This window comes from Scyliorhinus torazame, chromosome 20, assembly GCF_047496885.1.
Source record: "Scyliorhinus torazame isolate Kashiwa2021f chromosome 20, sScyTor2.1, whole genome shotgun sequence".
In the NCBI taxonomy this organism is placed as follows: domain Eukaryota; kingdom Metazoa; phylum Chordata; class Chondrichthyes; order Carcharhiniformes; family Scyliorhinidae; genus Scyliorhinus; species Scyliorhinus torazame.
Genome location: NC_092726.1, coordinates 24,182,864 through 24,198,662, shown reverse-complemented (window position 1 = coordinate 24,198,662; position 15,799 = coordinate 24,182,864). Strand labels below are relative to the sequence as shown.

At 49.3% G+C, this 15,799-nt stretch overlaps 1 protein-coding gene across 1 annotated transcript in view; it reads left to right on the top strand.

The window, feature by feature from the left end:
- The window catches only part of LOC140396979 (bone morphogenetic protein 1-like), a 409,856-nt gene that overhangs the window by 298,426 nt on the left and 95,631 nt on the right, over positions 1-15,799 (top strand). The window contains 3 exon segments of the mRNA XM_072485982.1: positions 7,861-7,944; positions 9,962-10,123; positions 13,613-13,730. Coding sequence (XP_072342083.1) covers positions 7,861-7,944; positions 9,962-10,123; positions 13,613-13,730 — 364 coding nt within the window.

Below are 15,799 nucleotides of genomic sequence, written 5' to 3'. Positions count from 1 at the left end.
CCTTTGTGCCGTCTTCACCTTTGTGAGAACGGAAATCCAACTTCTCACATGCAGATCGTCGAGAAGGACAATAGCAACAAAATGCTTGTTTTACTCAGCAATGGATACTCCTGGGAGATGCACCTCCAGGCTACTGACAGCCTCATGGACTTTTGGCGTGTTTTTAATGTGCTATCACAGGTCAGGTAAAGCCTTGTAGTCTTTCCATTTGGAGTCAGAGGTAAGTTAATAACTGACTCTGGGGCCTCAACCTCAAAAGAACATTTTCACCCACTACTTCTCTTTCAAATTCTGAAACTTCCCCTCTCATTTGCCAGCACTTCCCTGCATTTAACACACATAGGCTTTGCATCCTTAATTGCATTGGCACAATTGACAAAACCATACCTCAAGAAATCATCTTTGCACTGCTTTGTTCCGAGTTCAGTTTCTTTTTTGTAAGCTGTTAACTAGAGGCCCTGGAACGTTTCACAGAACTAACACTAACACTGCTCTGTTCTGCGCTGGACTCTCTCCAGCAGATTCAGATGCGAGATCCTGGCCGATAGGTTCTATTTGTGAGTCTGGCCATCTATTACTTGTAGGAAAGCGATTCATCTTTACAAACCTCTTGCCTTGCTTGCCAGCAGGTAGAAAATTGAAGACGCTCTCCTCCGTGATTTGACATCAAAAGCATGTACATAGATGTCAAATGTATGTGCAGGGCACATTACCTGCTCACTGCTGCTACGTCGGGCCAGAAGACTGCACAAAGCCTAATTTCCTTCTCATTTAAAAGGCGACAGCGGCCATTCTCAATATAAATGCCACTGGCGGCCGTTAAGCGCTTCTCCCGCAATCGGAACCTCCACGGGAACGCGACTGATCACACCGCCACCCTCCTGACACCATGGATCGCGACCCGCACTTTGAAAAAACCTGCTCTAAAGTGCAATGCCCAGAATTGGACACCATGCTGCAGCTAAGGGTGACCTAGTGGTTCAAATAGGGTTAGCATAACCTCGGTTCTGCACTCGATGTCTCTCTTTATCCCATATGCCTAATTAACTTCTTGCCACTTGTTCAGTACTCTCGATCGCAATTCCTTGGGGATAAAAAGCGACCAGTTCTGTGGGCGGTAGAGAGAAAAACAGGCAGTAATGGGCCATCCCCTGATAAGTAGGAGCTGAGCTATTTATCAGTCGACATGCAAATCAAGAAGTTCAAGGACGTTCGAACCTTCAAGGGCAATTCAGGATGAGCAACAAATGCTGGCCTTGCTAGGAAATAATAATACATTTTTAAACAGTTGGACCTGTTGCCATATTTTTACAGTAAGGATGGTGGCTACGCTGAAACGAATTGTGGAGCATTAGGCTTATGTGAAGTCTTGAACCATCATCATGGCTTAATGACTATTGTCCCGACCCTACACTGAGATTGCAGCCTTCAAACCACTCCTGCAACATCTATTATTATGTGCAATTTGGGCTGCGGAGTTCCTTTTTTAAAAACTCTCGGTGAGTTCTGATAGTATCCAGCGCCCGGGTCTAAGCCCAGGCTGTTTCTGAATGTTATCATAGCCGCCAGCGATTAGATTATTACTTTGAGGAGGTTGGCTGTGTCTTCGGGTTCAAGTGAAGGAAAGCATTCTTGGCTTCTCTAACCTCAGCACCAATTCCATAGCTCTCGTCAGACGCTCGCTCTGATCACAGCAGAGCCGGTTGTCCGCTTGGTCGCCTGATCCCGGCTTCAAATGCGCCATTTACTTCCAATACTGTGGGTAGCTTTGCCCATGCCCGTTGCCAACTCCGTTCCGAGCCCACGTTTTTTCCTTTGGTCACCTTGTAGGTATTGTCATTCCATTGCCATCACTTTAGACCTCGACAAAGGTTTGTGAGTTCGCGTCCAGTTCCAGCACGGAAATCGAGACACGGGGAGAACGTGCAGACAGTGGCCCAAGCCGGGAATCGAACCTGGGACGGGACCCTGGCGCTGTGAAGCAACAGAGCTAACCACTGTGCTACCATGCTGCCCATACCGTGCTGTGAGGTGCCCGGGGATGTCCTGAGGCCGTGAAAGGCCCCTTGGAAAAAGCGAGGCCTTTTTTTCAACTCGGCTTTCTGCCCGTCATCCCAACCGATCTGTCCCTGCATTCTCACATATTTCCAGTGTACCATCCTGGGATTTGCTTTTAACATGGAGGGTTATAGAAATGCAAGTTGTTTTGATCCACGGACCTCTGTTTGTTTAAACCTCAGCGTTTTGCATGGGCTGCCAACAGAGCCTCGTGACAAAGCAAAGCAGTTATTACCAATTTTGAGTTATCACCAAGTTGATTGTATTGTGTACTGCAGTGTTGCCTAGGTATTTTTACATTTACAGGAAACGTCCCTGCCTTGCAAATATTGGGTGCGTTTAAATAACTCCCTGATGATTTGTTTTGGAAGCTGCGCAGTTGGATTCTGTCTCCCAGTTTTCTCTGTTTAGTTCAGTGTGTTCTGATGTTTAATGAGGATCTGTTTAACACGTCAGCCATATATCAGGGGAAAGATCTTTCAGCGTCTCTCTAATCTTTTTTAACAGGACAGCATGAAATCTGTTTGACCAGTGATTGCTCTCGATCCCTGAGATCTTCCTTTTATGTGTGCTGTGCCTGTGTGTCTCTTTTCCTCTCTCACATGCCTCTCTCTCTCTCGCACTGTCTGTCTCACTCTCAATCTTACATGCTCTCTCTCTCACGCCCCTCCACCTGTCTGTCTTTCACTCACACACACACTCTCTCTCGCTCTCTCTCTCTCTCTCACTGACCCTTGCACCATTCTCTCTCTCTCTCTATCTGTCTATCTCTCTCACACACTTTATCACTCCCTCTCTCTCACTCTCACACCACTCCTATCTCTCTATCTCTGACCATAAGACATAGGAGCGGAAGTAAGGCCATTCGGCCCATCGAGTCCACTCCACCATTCAATCATGGCTGATTTCAACTCCATTTACCCGCTCTCTCTCCATAGCCCTTAATTCCTCGAGAAATCAAGAATTTATCAACTTCTGTCTTAAAGACACTCAACGTCCCGGCCTCCACCGCCCTCTGTGGCAATGAATTCCACAGACCCACCACTCTCTGGCTGAAGAAATTTCTCCTCATCGCTGTTCTAAAGTGACTCCCTTTTATTCTAAGGCTGTGCCCCCGGGTCCTAGTCTCCCCTGCTAATGGAAACAACTTCCCTACGTCCACCCTATCTAAGCCATTCATTATCTTGTACGTTTCTATTAGATCTCCCCTCAACCTCCTGAACTCCAATGAATATAATCCCAGGATCCTCAGACGTTCATCGTATGTTAGGCCTACCATTCCTGGGATCATCCGTGTGAATCTCCGCTGGACCCGCTCCAGTGCCAGTATGTCCTTCCTGAGGTGTGGGGCCCAAAATTGCTCAGTCTCTCTCTCGCTCTCTCTCGCACACACACACACTATCTTTCCCTCTCTCTCATTCGCTCACTCTCACACCACTATCTGTATGTCTCTCTCTTACACACACTGCCTCTCTCACTCACTCACTCTTATACCCTTCTATATCTCTCTGCCTTTCTCTGATACACACTCACTCTCACACCATCTATCTATCTATCTATCTGTCTGTGTCTCTCACACACACTTTCTCTCTCACTTGCTCACTCTTACGCCATTCTGTATCTCTGTCTTCTCTCTCTCTCTCTCTCTCACACACTATCTCTTTCCTCTCTCTCACTCGCTCACTCTCACACCACTCACTCTATCTATCTGCTTATCTCGCTCACACACACACACATTGGACGCGATTCTCCGACCCCCCACCGGGTCGGAGAATCGCCGGGGTCTGGCGTGAATCCCGCCCCCGCTGGATTCTCCGGCACCGGATATTCGGCGGGGGCGGGAATCGCGCTGCGCCGGTTGGTGGGCCCCCCCCCCCGCGATTCTCCGGCTGCTGCTAAAATGATTGTCCCGCCGGCGTAGATTAAACCACCTACCTTACCGGCGGGACAAGGCGGCGCGGGTGGGCCGGCTTCGGGGCGTGGTTGCGGCGATTCCCCGGCGCGGGGCACGGTGAATCGCCCCCAACGAATGGCATGAGTGTGAGCGAGTGAGAAAGAGAGGAAGAGATAATCTGTGGGTGAGAGGGACAGACAGGTAGAGATAGAAGTGGTGTGAGAGTGAGCAAGTGAGAGCGAGGGAGAGTGTGTGTGAGAGAAACAGACAGATAGAGATATAGGGTGAGTGAGACAGCGACTGGCGCCAAAAACGGCACAAATCAGTCTGGCATTGCGCCGCCCCAAAGGTGTGGAAGAATCTCGCCCACCGTCTCTATCTGGTATAAGTTTTTTAAAAAAATTTAGAGTACCCAATTATTTTTCCAATTAAGGGGCAATTTAGCGTGTCCAATCTCCCTACCCTGCACATCTTTGAATTGTGGGGGTGAAACCCACGCAGACACAGGGAGAATGTGCAAACTCCATACGGACAGTGGCCCGGGGTCGGGATCGAACCTGGGACCTCGGCACCATGTGGCAGCAGTGCTAACCACTGCGCCACCGTGCTGCCCCTATGTGGTATAATTATGAGCAGTGCTTCTATGAACTTCCCAGCCTTGTTTCCTAGATTGCATTACAACAGTGGCGACTTCCTGAACCACTTTGGGACAGTTGAGGGGGTGAAAAATGCTCGATAAACACAAGTCTTTCATTTTGTCCCCTGTTCTTCCTGCTGCTTCTCCCTACTACATTCTCACTGTATTGAAAGCAAGGTTGTCTTGCGCTGTAACTCGCTCTACACCATGATCGCAGACCGTGGGACCTTCTGTGGTAGATCGGGGTGTACACATTTTACACTCTTCAAACCGGGATCTGCAAGCAGCCTAGGTATGTAGCGTAGTGGTTATGTTACTGGCTTAGCTACCCAGAGGCCTGGACGAATGATCCAGAGGCACGCATTCAAATCCCACCGTGGAAATTTAAATCAACAAATCTCAAACAAAAAACCTCCTCTCTCTGATGGTCATGAAGCTGCTGGTTTGTGTTGGAACCCCAATTAGGTTCTCCAGTGGGGATGAAGTCTGTCATCTTTACATGTGATTCCAGACCACATAGCATTGTGGTTGACTCTTACCTGCCCTGCCCGATGAAATGGCCTTGCGGGTCGCTCAGTTCTACCCGAGAAGATGGCTCACTACCACCTCAAGGGCAGTTAGGGATGGCCAATAAATGCTGCCCTTTCCAACGCCGCCCACATCCCACGGGCCTAGCAATAAATGTTTTCAAACCATTCTCTGTGACTGTGGCTGCGAACGATGGCTGCTGGAGAGGGCGACTACTGCCACACAGCAGAGCCAAGAATATTCCATTCGGAAAACTATGATTTCCTATCTGAGGTTCTATTTCATGGAAATTTGTGCGGCGGGAACTTGCCAAGTAGACTGGAGCCTTACACGTCTTGCGTCCTTTCAAGTTGCTGTCACAGAGAGCACTCCTGTCCCCCGAGCGCTCTGCCAAATTAATCTTGTCGTCTCGATTCATTAAGGGACTTTGATGATGCGGGAAGGCTGGAGAAGGTGGGAATTTTTTCCTTGAAGCAGAGAGGGCGAAAGGGAGATTAAATCGAGGTATTCTGAAATAGGAAAGGTTTTAATAGCGTCAGCAAAGATTCTGTCTCCCTGGCAGGAGGGCCGGAAACTAGGGGGACACAGATTTATGGTAACTGGCAGGCCAACCCGAGGCGAAATGAGGATTGTTTTTATGTGCGCGTTGTTGTGATCTGGGATGTGCTTTGCCTGAAAGGGAGGAGGAAACAGATTCCGTCATAACTTCTAAACTGAATTTAGATCAATTCTCCAAAAGATTTGCAGGGCTAGTGGGAGGAAGCAGGAGAGTGGGACACATTATTTAGCTTTCATCAAAGAGTCAGCACGGTGGCACAGTGGTTAGCACTGTGGCTTCACAGCTCCAGGGTCCCAGGTTCGATTCCCGGCTTGGGTGACTGTCTGCGCGGAGTCTGCACGTTCTCCCCCCGTGTCTGCGCGGGTTTCCTCCGGGTGCTCCGGTTTCCTCCCACAGTCCAAAGATGTGCAGGTGAGGTGGATTGGCCGTGATCAATTGCCCTTAGTGTGCAAAAAGTTTGGGTGGGGTTATTGGGTTACGGGGGGGGGGTTATGGGCCTGGGTAGGATGCTCTTTCCAAGGGCCGCTGCAGACTCGATGGAAAAATGGCTTCCTTCTGCACTGTAAATTCTATGATTCTATGTAATTGCTAACCATCATTCTGAACAGTTCGACATTTCCACTCTCGCTGCCATCCCTCACACAACTGGCTATTCAACTCTTGGGAGCATAGGTGTTGAGTGTCATGAATGATTATCTTTGGATTCTTACCACGCGCGCGCACACACACTCACATACAGAAACACCTAAGCACACACGCATACTCTGAACACACTGTCATACAAACATACAGTCACACACATATGAAGGCATACTGAAGTACACAAGTGGAATCTCTCACACATATACACGTACACTGTCGCACATACACAGACTGTCAGACATAGTCATTCATGTATTCATTCATATACATATGTGCATGCACTCACATGTACTCGTGTACACATACGCACACGTAAACACTCTCACAAGTCTCACATATATACACACGTGTGCACTCAAATGCACAGATTATGTCCACAAATGCAGTCTTTCTCACAAGCATGTAGACTCACACATATTGTTGCACATGTACAAACACTGTTTGCACATTCACACATACTTGCCCACCTATACACTCTGTCACACACATAAATATGAATGTGCACCTGCCAGACATATTTGCATACACGTATGTACACTATCACAAATACACGCAGTTCCATGCACACTCAAAAACACAAACACGCCCATGCACAAACACTCAATCGTTACTTGGTTTGGTGTTAGATAACTCAATTGGACTGAAACGTTCCCAATCAGTGGAGCTGGAGACCATGGGTGGGATTCTCCACTCCCGCGCCAAAGTGCCCACGCCGTCGTGAACTCCGTCGAGGTTCACAACGGCGCAAAATGGCCCCTATCCCGACCGATTCAGGCCCCGACAATGGGCTAGGATCGGGGCCGCGTCATCTACACGCGCCAGACCTAGTCGCCGCGTAAAGGCGGCGCCGCATAGATGATGCGGCCGGCGCCGCATAACTGGTGTCACCCGCGCATGCGTGTTTGCCGTCCTCTCGGAGTCCGCCCCGCAAGAAGATGGCGGACGGATCTTGCGGGGCCGCGGAAGGAAGGAGGTCCTCCTTCAGAGAGGACGGCCCGCCGATCGGTGGGCACCGATCGTGGGCCATGCCACATTTGAGGTACCCCCCCCCCCCCGGTGCAGGATCCCCCCCCCCCTTGCAGGCCACCCCCCCCACCCCCCCAGCGTTCCCGCGCTGTGCCCGACGGCAGCGACCAGGTGTGGACGGCGCCGGGGGAACCCGCCATTTTGGGCTGGCCGCTCGGCCCATCCGGGCCTGAGAATAGCAGGGGGTGCTGGAGAATCGCCATCTTGGGTGTCTCCGGTGATTCTCCGGCCTGCGGCCCGCGGAACTCGACGGGGCCGTTCCTGCCGCTTGGGAGAATCGCGGAAGTGCGGCGGACCGGCGTCCCGGGAAATTTTGGAGGCCCCGGCGATTCTCCCAACCGGCGCGGGAGTGGAGAATCGCGCCCCCTGTGTCTATTGTACAATTGTGTGAAGGTAATTATTATGGGAGAAACTGGGACAGTCCTGGATGAGTTTAGCATCTCACTTTAAATTCTCACTGTGATACCCATTTGACTGAAATAAAATATGAACAAGGTTTTTTTTTCTCTCTCTCAGGTCAGCTAATTGGTCTGCACTCGAACGGAACGAGCCTCCTGAAGGACAGTGGAGCTGACCGACCCAACAGCAACAGGCGGAGAGGTAAAGCCCCACGCAATCCGCGCTGTGCTAACTAAACTCAGTTGGTTTAACTGAGGCCACACAGACACGGGGAGAATGTACAAACTCCACACAGTCAGTGACCCAGGGCCGGGATTGAACCCCGGTCTTCGGCGCCGTGAGGCAGCAGTGCTAACCACTGCGCCACCGTACTGCCCAAAGCTGTTGTATAAAGAGGGAGAATTGATTCTAATGGCGCCTTGCAGTATAAGCAAACGTCGGTGCCATTTTGACAACTTTAACGTGCCGCCTTGACTGAGTTGGTGAGACTCTGATTTTGTGCCGCAGTTGAGCAACAGAATCCACAGTGATCCATCAGTGCATTATGAAGGTAGTGCTGCACTGTCAGAGGCCCCATCCTTTAGTTACCAAGTTAAGTTGAGGTCTGCCCTTCCCGTTCCAGTGGTAAAGTTTGATGCTTAAGATCCCCAGGGAAAAAGAACGGGAGTTCTCCCGGTATCCTGGGACCGACATTCATCGCGCAACCAACCCCATCACAACTAGCTTAGCAGGTCCGTCCTCATATTGCAGTGTGTGCGATATAACTGTGCAACTCAGTGACTGCCCTGTTCACCTGCATAGCAACAGTTGCTGTGCTTTTAAAAAATAATTTAGAGTACCCAATTCATATTTTCCAATTAAGGGGCAATTTAGCGTGGCCAATCCACCTAACTTGCACATTTTTGGGTTGTGGGGCAAAACCCACACAAACACAGGGAGAATGTGCAAACTCCACACGGACAGTGACCCAGAGCCGGGATCGAACCTGGGACCTCGGCGCCGTGAGGCCGCAGTGCTAACCCACTGCGCCACCGTGCTGCCCTCACAGTTGCTGTGCTTAATAACCATTGGCATGGAAGGGGGGGCCATTCCTCCACTGAGTCCGTGCTGGTCGGATGTCCTATGTTCGCTCTGACTGGGGACCCGCGGGAGTCATTTTTAGTGTGGGTGAGGCATTTGTGGGCTCTTTATGAGGGAATGATTAACGCGCTATTTCAATATAAGCATTTTGTTTTGCCTTTCTGCAGAATTACATGACTTGGAATTCACATTAACAAAAGTGCTGAGCGTAGGGGGAGTATTTTTGGGAGCTTATTTCATTGCTGTTGGAAAGGCTCTTTAATAACTGCTTAGAAACAAGAGATCCCGAGACAAGTAAGCTATTGACAGTGAAAACAATCAAACTACGCCTATCGTGCTGGGGACACAGAGCAGTCTTTCCCCTTCCCCGTGACCCTTGGTGCTGAAGTGTGAGCAGAGGAGGTATGCGCTGTGAGGACCGCAATCGTGTCCAACCCTGGGAAACGATATGAAATCTTCAGAGAAGGTGCACGAAAGATTGAGGAGAATGGTCCCAGAGACTAGGGACGTTGGCTACACACTGGGAGAAGCTGGGGGCGTTCTCCTCCGGGAAGGTGGAACGGAGATTGATAAAGGTGCTGACACATCGTGAGGGGTTTGGGACAAGGTCGATAGGGCGGAGGATCGAGAATCAGACGGACACAGATTTAAGTAATTAGAAGAACCAGGGACGACAGGAGGAAAAACGTTATTAACGCAGCGAGTGGTTGGGATCTGGAATGAGCTGCCTGAGAATGTGGCGGAGGCAGATTCGATCGAGGTTTTCAAAAGGGAATGGGATAATTTTATGAAGAGAAAACAAATTGCGGGGAAAGGGGGGAGGGGGGAGGGGGGTGAATAGCTACATTGGTCTGGCAGAGAACTATCATGGGGTTCAACAGGCCCAATGGCCTCCTCCTATGGTATGACCAACCGTTCCCCGTTCCCACCTTCTTGCTGGGCAAGGGTTACTTTGGATCGGATGTTTACCTCAGAATTTCCTGATTACCCAGCGATATCATGAGGAGACCGGGACCACCGAATTGGGCCTCTCCATTACACAATTACCCTGCATTACTGGACTCCCAGATAAATTAACTAAACTAAGCTCCAGGGTTTTCCTTGCCATGTTCTCAGACCTCCTCCTGCTTACGTGTAGGTAACAGACTCCAGAATGGTGGAGGAAAGTCTGCTCGGCGGAGGGGCAGAAAGTTCCGGAAGAACGAGACTCGCAGCCGAAAGCGCCGAGCCTCCACCTCCAGGCCCGAGCGCGTCTGGCCCGAGGGCGTGATCCCGTATGTGATTGGAGGAAATTTCACTGGTGAGTGTCACCTGTCTCTCTAATGGGATCTACCCAGTCTTGCTGGACTAATCAGCTCACTGATCTGGGATTCTTCGAGACAATACGACGGTGTTCTTGAATATTTCTGAAAAGGGAGACATATTGGCAAAGCTTTTCCTCATACACTCATCAGGTCAAACAAAAGAATGACAAATTTCTTTAAAAAAAAAAAAATTTAGAGTACACAATTATTTTGTTTTCCAATTAAGGAACAATTTAGCGTGGCCAATCCACCTACCCTGCACATCTTTTTTGGGTTGTGGGGGTGAGACCCACGCAGACACGGAGAGAATGTGCAAACTTCACGCGGACAGTGACCCGGGACCAGAATCGAACCCGGGTCGTCACTGCCATGAAGCAGTAGTGCTAACCACTGTCGTCGTCCCCCCCCCCCCCCCCCCCCCCTAGAATGCCAAATTTCAAACGATCACAACTACTTATACCACGAGAGAAGAGTCTGTGTGCGGCAGTAACTACACTAACAGCTAAGTTAAGATAATCAGTCGAGCCCATAATGCGGCTCATTTATATTTGCTGCAAGTGACATACATTCATACTCAGGGACCCGTTCTCTGCAAACAAAAGGAATATGTTCAAGCCATGCACCGTTTCTTGAATTAGGTAAGAGCTTGGTGAGCCTAAAGCTTGCTTCCTCCATGGCAATGCCGTGGCAAACCAGAGTGGACTTGCCAACCCTCCGGCACCCCTTTGTCCTGTTGAATAAATTGTCCTGATGAGTATAAGATGAACAGCTTCAGCAACCCCTGTCTTTTCAGCGAACATGTGTTCCTATGCGGTTGCAAATGATTCCTCTGTTTTCTTATCTCCATTTCGTAAAAAGGATATTGAGGCACAGGAGAAGGTGCAAAGAAGATTCACAAGGATTAAACAAAAGCTCAGAGGTTTTACAGGTCAGGAAAGAAGGCACAAGCTAGGCTCTTTCTTCTAGAAAAGTGAAAGCTAGGGGTTGACTTGATAGAGGGCTTTAAAATTAAGAAAGCGTTTGATGCGATTGATACAGAGTGTTTCCACTTAGCAGTGTCCAAAACTAGGGTCTTTAAAATAAGTCAAAATTCTGGAACTCCCTCTTGCACCTACTCCGCAGGGACTGCAGCGGTTCAAGATGACGGCTCACTGCCACCTCCGCTGGGGCAATTAGGGATGGGCAACAAATGCCGGCCTTACTCACAACACCTGCATCTCGTGAAAGAATAAAAAAGAAATCCCGTCTGGAGTTCAGGAGAAGCCTCTTTACACGGAGAGTGGCGACCATGTGGAACTCACTACCACCCTGTGTGGTTGAGATGAGTGGTGTTGAAGGGCAAGCTAGATAAGTAGATGAGGGAGTAGTGGGTAGGATGAGTGGGTAAGGGGAGATTAACATAGGACATTAACACTGGCAGACTAGTTGAGCCAAATGGCCGACCCCTGTGCTGCAAATTCAATGCAAAGGCCCGCATTGCCCAAGGCCAGAATATGGGAATTAGGAACAGAAGTCGGCCATTCAGCCCTCGAGCCTGCTCCGCCATTCAGTCAGATCAGGGCTGATCTCTTCCTAGTCTCAAATCCACCTCCCGACCTCTTCCCCATATCCCTTTAACCCGTTTTTAAATCCGAAATATACCCATCTCCTTCCTGAAACCATTGAATGATTCGGACTCCGCCGCACTGTGGGGCAGCGAGTTCTACAAATTCACCACCCTCTCCGAGAAGTAGTTCCTCCTCATCTCAGTTCTCAACCTACCGCCTCACAACCTATATCTGTGATCTCTTGTTCTAGGTTGCCCCACAAGGGAGAATATTTGGTCTACAGTTACTTTATCAATCCCTTTTAGGATCTTATACACCTCGATCAGATCCCTTCTCATCCTTCTAAACTCCAGCGAGCATCAGCCCAAACTGTTTAATCTCTCCTCAAACGTCAACCCGGCCATCCCCGGAATCAATCTGGTGAACCTCTGAACTGCCGCCAATCCCACCACATCCTTCCTCAAATAAGGAGACCAAAACTGGACACGATATTGTAGATGTGGTCACACCAACACCCGATACAATTTCAACAACACTTCTCTACTTTTATACTCCAGTCCTTTTGCAATAAACGTTGACATTCCATTTGCCTTTTTAATTACGTGCTGTACCTGCATACCGACTTTCTAAACCGACTTTCTATTGGTCGGATCCACTTGACACCACGGCCACACCCAGAGCAAAGGGGCATCAGCGACTTTGGGGAGAGTACTGGAGGGGCGGTGATTTTGCGAGTGAAAATACAGCTCACCAGACTAATGTTTCCTTCAACAAATGTCTTGAAAGTTGGGTTTGGACTAGCGAACCGGCACAATGACAGGTGATTAACGGACGGGATGTCAAGCGACCAGCCGGGGAAATGGTAGATTATCAGTAACTATGGGTGGGATTTACCGATCCACCCGCTGCGAGTTTTTCCACGGCGGAGGTCCCACCATTGTCAATGGGATTTCCCGTTGGCTGGACGCCAGGAAACCCGTGCGCTATCGGTGGGAACGGAATATCACTTTGGCGTGACAACCAATAAATCCCGGCCTACATATGTTATGTATTGTCATGTGAGAGTACCTTTAAGAAATGGGTGTTTATAAATGGGTGTGTCTATAAATATCTGTAGTGAGAGTACCTTTAAGAAATGGGTGTTTACTACCGCAGTGATGTCAGAGAGTGGGTGGAGCTGTCAGCTTTTTACTTTTGTTTTAGGCTGTTTGCTGCGGGGTGTGTTTTAGCTTCGTTTTCAGAGCTGGATAGCTGCAGTCACAGCCAGAAGGTGTATGAATCTCTCTCTGTAATCTAAATCGATCCTGGTGATTTAAAACTAATAACAGTAGTGACTTTAACCTGATGTGCTTCTGGTAAAAGGTGTTTTAAATCTGATACATGTTAAAAGGAAAGCAGAAAGGATTACTTAGTGTTGTATTCTTTGGGGGTTGTATTTGAATTAATGGTTGCTAAGATGTTCACTGTATGTTTTAAAAAGGTTAACTTGAGTTCATAGAATAAACATTGTTTTGCTTTAAAAATTACTTTTCCATTTCTGCTGTCCCACACCTGTAGAGTGGGCCGTGTGCTCCCCATACCACAATCTAGTAAAAGTTGTGGGTCAGGTGAACTCCATGATACACTTTGGGGTCCTCTAAACCCTGGCCCACAACAGTATCTAGTTGGCCTCGGCCTGCCTGTCACAATAACCTCCAAATGAAGACAAAGCAGTCGCCCCCAGTTGAGCAGGGATGACAGCTGTTGAGTGCTGATACTTAGCAGCATGGCTTTTCGGAACAATACTGTCCAAAAAAAAAATGGCTGCAGAGCGGGAGACAGGTTTGCGGGCCCACCTGGTGATTGAAATGGGATATCTCAGTGTAGGTATGCACCCTGATAGTCACCCTCCCTGCTGCCTGTCGGAAATCGTTGAGTAGAATCTGTGCTGTTTTACAGGGAGCCAGAGAGCTATCTTCAGGCAGGCGATGAGGCACTGGGAAAAACATACCTGTGTCACATTCCTGGAGCGCACAGACGAAGAGAGCTATATCGTTTTCACATACAGACCCTGTGGGTAAGTATCTGTGAAGAGCTGGTCCTCAGGCACCAGCACATTTAACACCTTTAATCCCGGGGGCGTCATTCTCCGCCGGCGGGAGTCTCCGTTTTGCCGGTGCCCGGGGGTTTCCCGACGGTGTGGGGCTGCCCCACAATGGGAAACCCCATTGACCGGCCGGTGTTACGGAGACTCCCGCCGGCCGGTCGGAGCAGAAATGTGGCGGGGCGGGTAGGAGAATTTCACCCCGGGTCACTGGGAAAGAGGAGGGGGTTGGTGAGATAACTGGAGAGTTCAAAGGGCCAGCAAATATCGATAGGCAGAATGGCCGTTATGGTTCTTCCTGTAGCCTTGTGACCACAGACTGTCCCATCTACACTCTTCTGGGACAATTACTGGGCTGCAACGTTGGATTACTAAATAAGATTTTTAAGCCTTTACTTTTATTTAATTTAAACCAGTAACAGCTGACGTTTTATAGCTCATACAAATTGTTTCTCCAGGGATTGACACTATGTCAACAGTGGGAAATAGCTTGGCAATCAAAACAACATTTTAATGATATTGTTGCTCATATAAGTGATGGATGGTCATAGAATCAAAGAATGATTAATGTTGGGGATTAAACACTTTCATTTCTGACACCCCTTACCAACATCTCCCAGAACAGGTATAACACCGGGTAAGGCACGGAGTAAAGCTCCCTCTACACTGTCCCGATCAAACACTCTCAGGACAAGTACAGCACGGGGTTAGATACAGAGTAAAGCTCCCTCTGCACTGTCCCGATCAAACACTCTCAGGACAAGTACAGCACGGGGTTAGATACAGAATAAAGCTCCCTCTACACAGTCCCCATCAAACACTCCCAGGACAGGTACAGCACGGGGTTAGATACAGAGTAAAGCTCCCTCTACACTGTCCCCATCAAACACTCCCAGGACAGGTACAGCACGGAGTTAGATACAGAGTAAAGTTCCCTCTACACTGTCCCCATCAAACACCCCCAGGACAGGTACAGCACGGAGTTAGATACAGAGTAAGGTTCCCTCTACACTGTCCCCATCAAACACTCCCAGGACAGGTACAGCACGGAGTTAGATACAGAGTAAAGTTCCCTCTACACTGTCCCCATCAAACACTCCCAGGACAGGTACAGCACGGAGTTAGATACAGAGTAAAGTTCCCTCTACACTGTCCCCATCAAACACCCCCAGGACAGGTACAGCACACGGTTAGATACAGAGTAAAGCACCCTCTACACTGTCCCCATCAAACACCCCCAGGACAGGTACAGCAAGGGTTAGATACAGAGTAAAGCTCCCTCTACACTGTCCCCATCAAACACTCCCAGGACAGGTACAGCACGGGGTTAGATACAGAGTAAAGCTCCCTCTACACTGTCCCCATCAAACACTCCCAGGACATATACAGCACGGGGTTAGATACAGAGTAAAGCACCCTCTACACTGTCCCCATCAAACATTCCCAGGACAGGTACAGCACGGGGTTAGATACAGAGTAAATCTCCCTCTACACTGCCCCCATCAAACACTCCCAGGACAGGTACAGCACGGGGTTAGATACAGAGTAAAGCTCCCTCTACACTGTCCCCATCACACACTCCCAGGACAGGTACAGCACGGGGTTAGATACAGAGTAAAGCTCCCTCTACACTGTCTCCATCAAACACTCCCAGGGCAGGTACAGCACGGGGTGAGATACAGAGTAAAGCTCCCTCTACACTGTCCCCATCAAACACTCCCAGGACAGGTACAGCACGGGGTGAGATACAGAGTAAAGCTCCCTCTACACTGTCCCCATCAAACACTCCCAGGACAGGTACAGCACGGGGTTAGATACAAAGTAAAGCTCCCTCTACACTGTCCCCATCAAACACTCCCAGGACAGGTACAGCACGGGGGTTAGATACAGAGTAAAGCTCCCTCTACACTGTCCCCATCAAACACTCCCAGGACAGGTACAGCATGGGGTTAGATACAGAGTAAAGCTCCCTCTACACTGTCCCCATCAAACACTCCCAGGGCAGGTACAGCACGGGGTGAGATACAGAGTAAAGCTCCCTC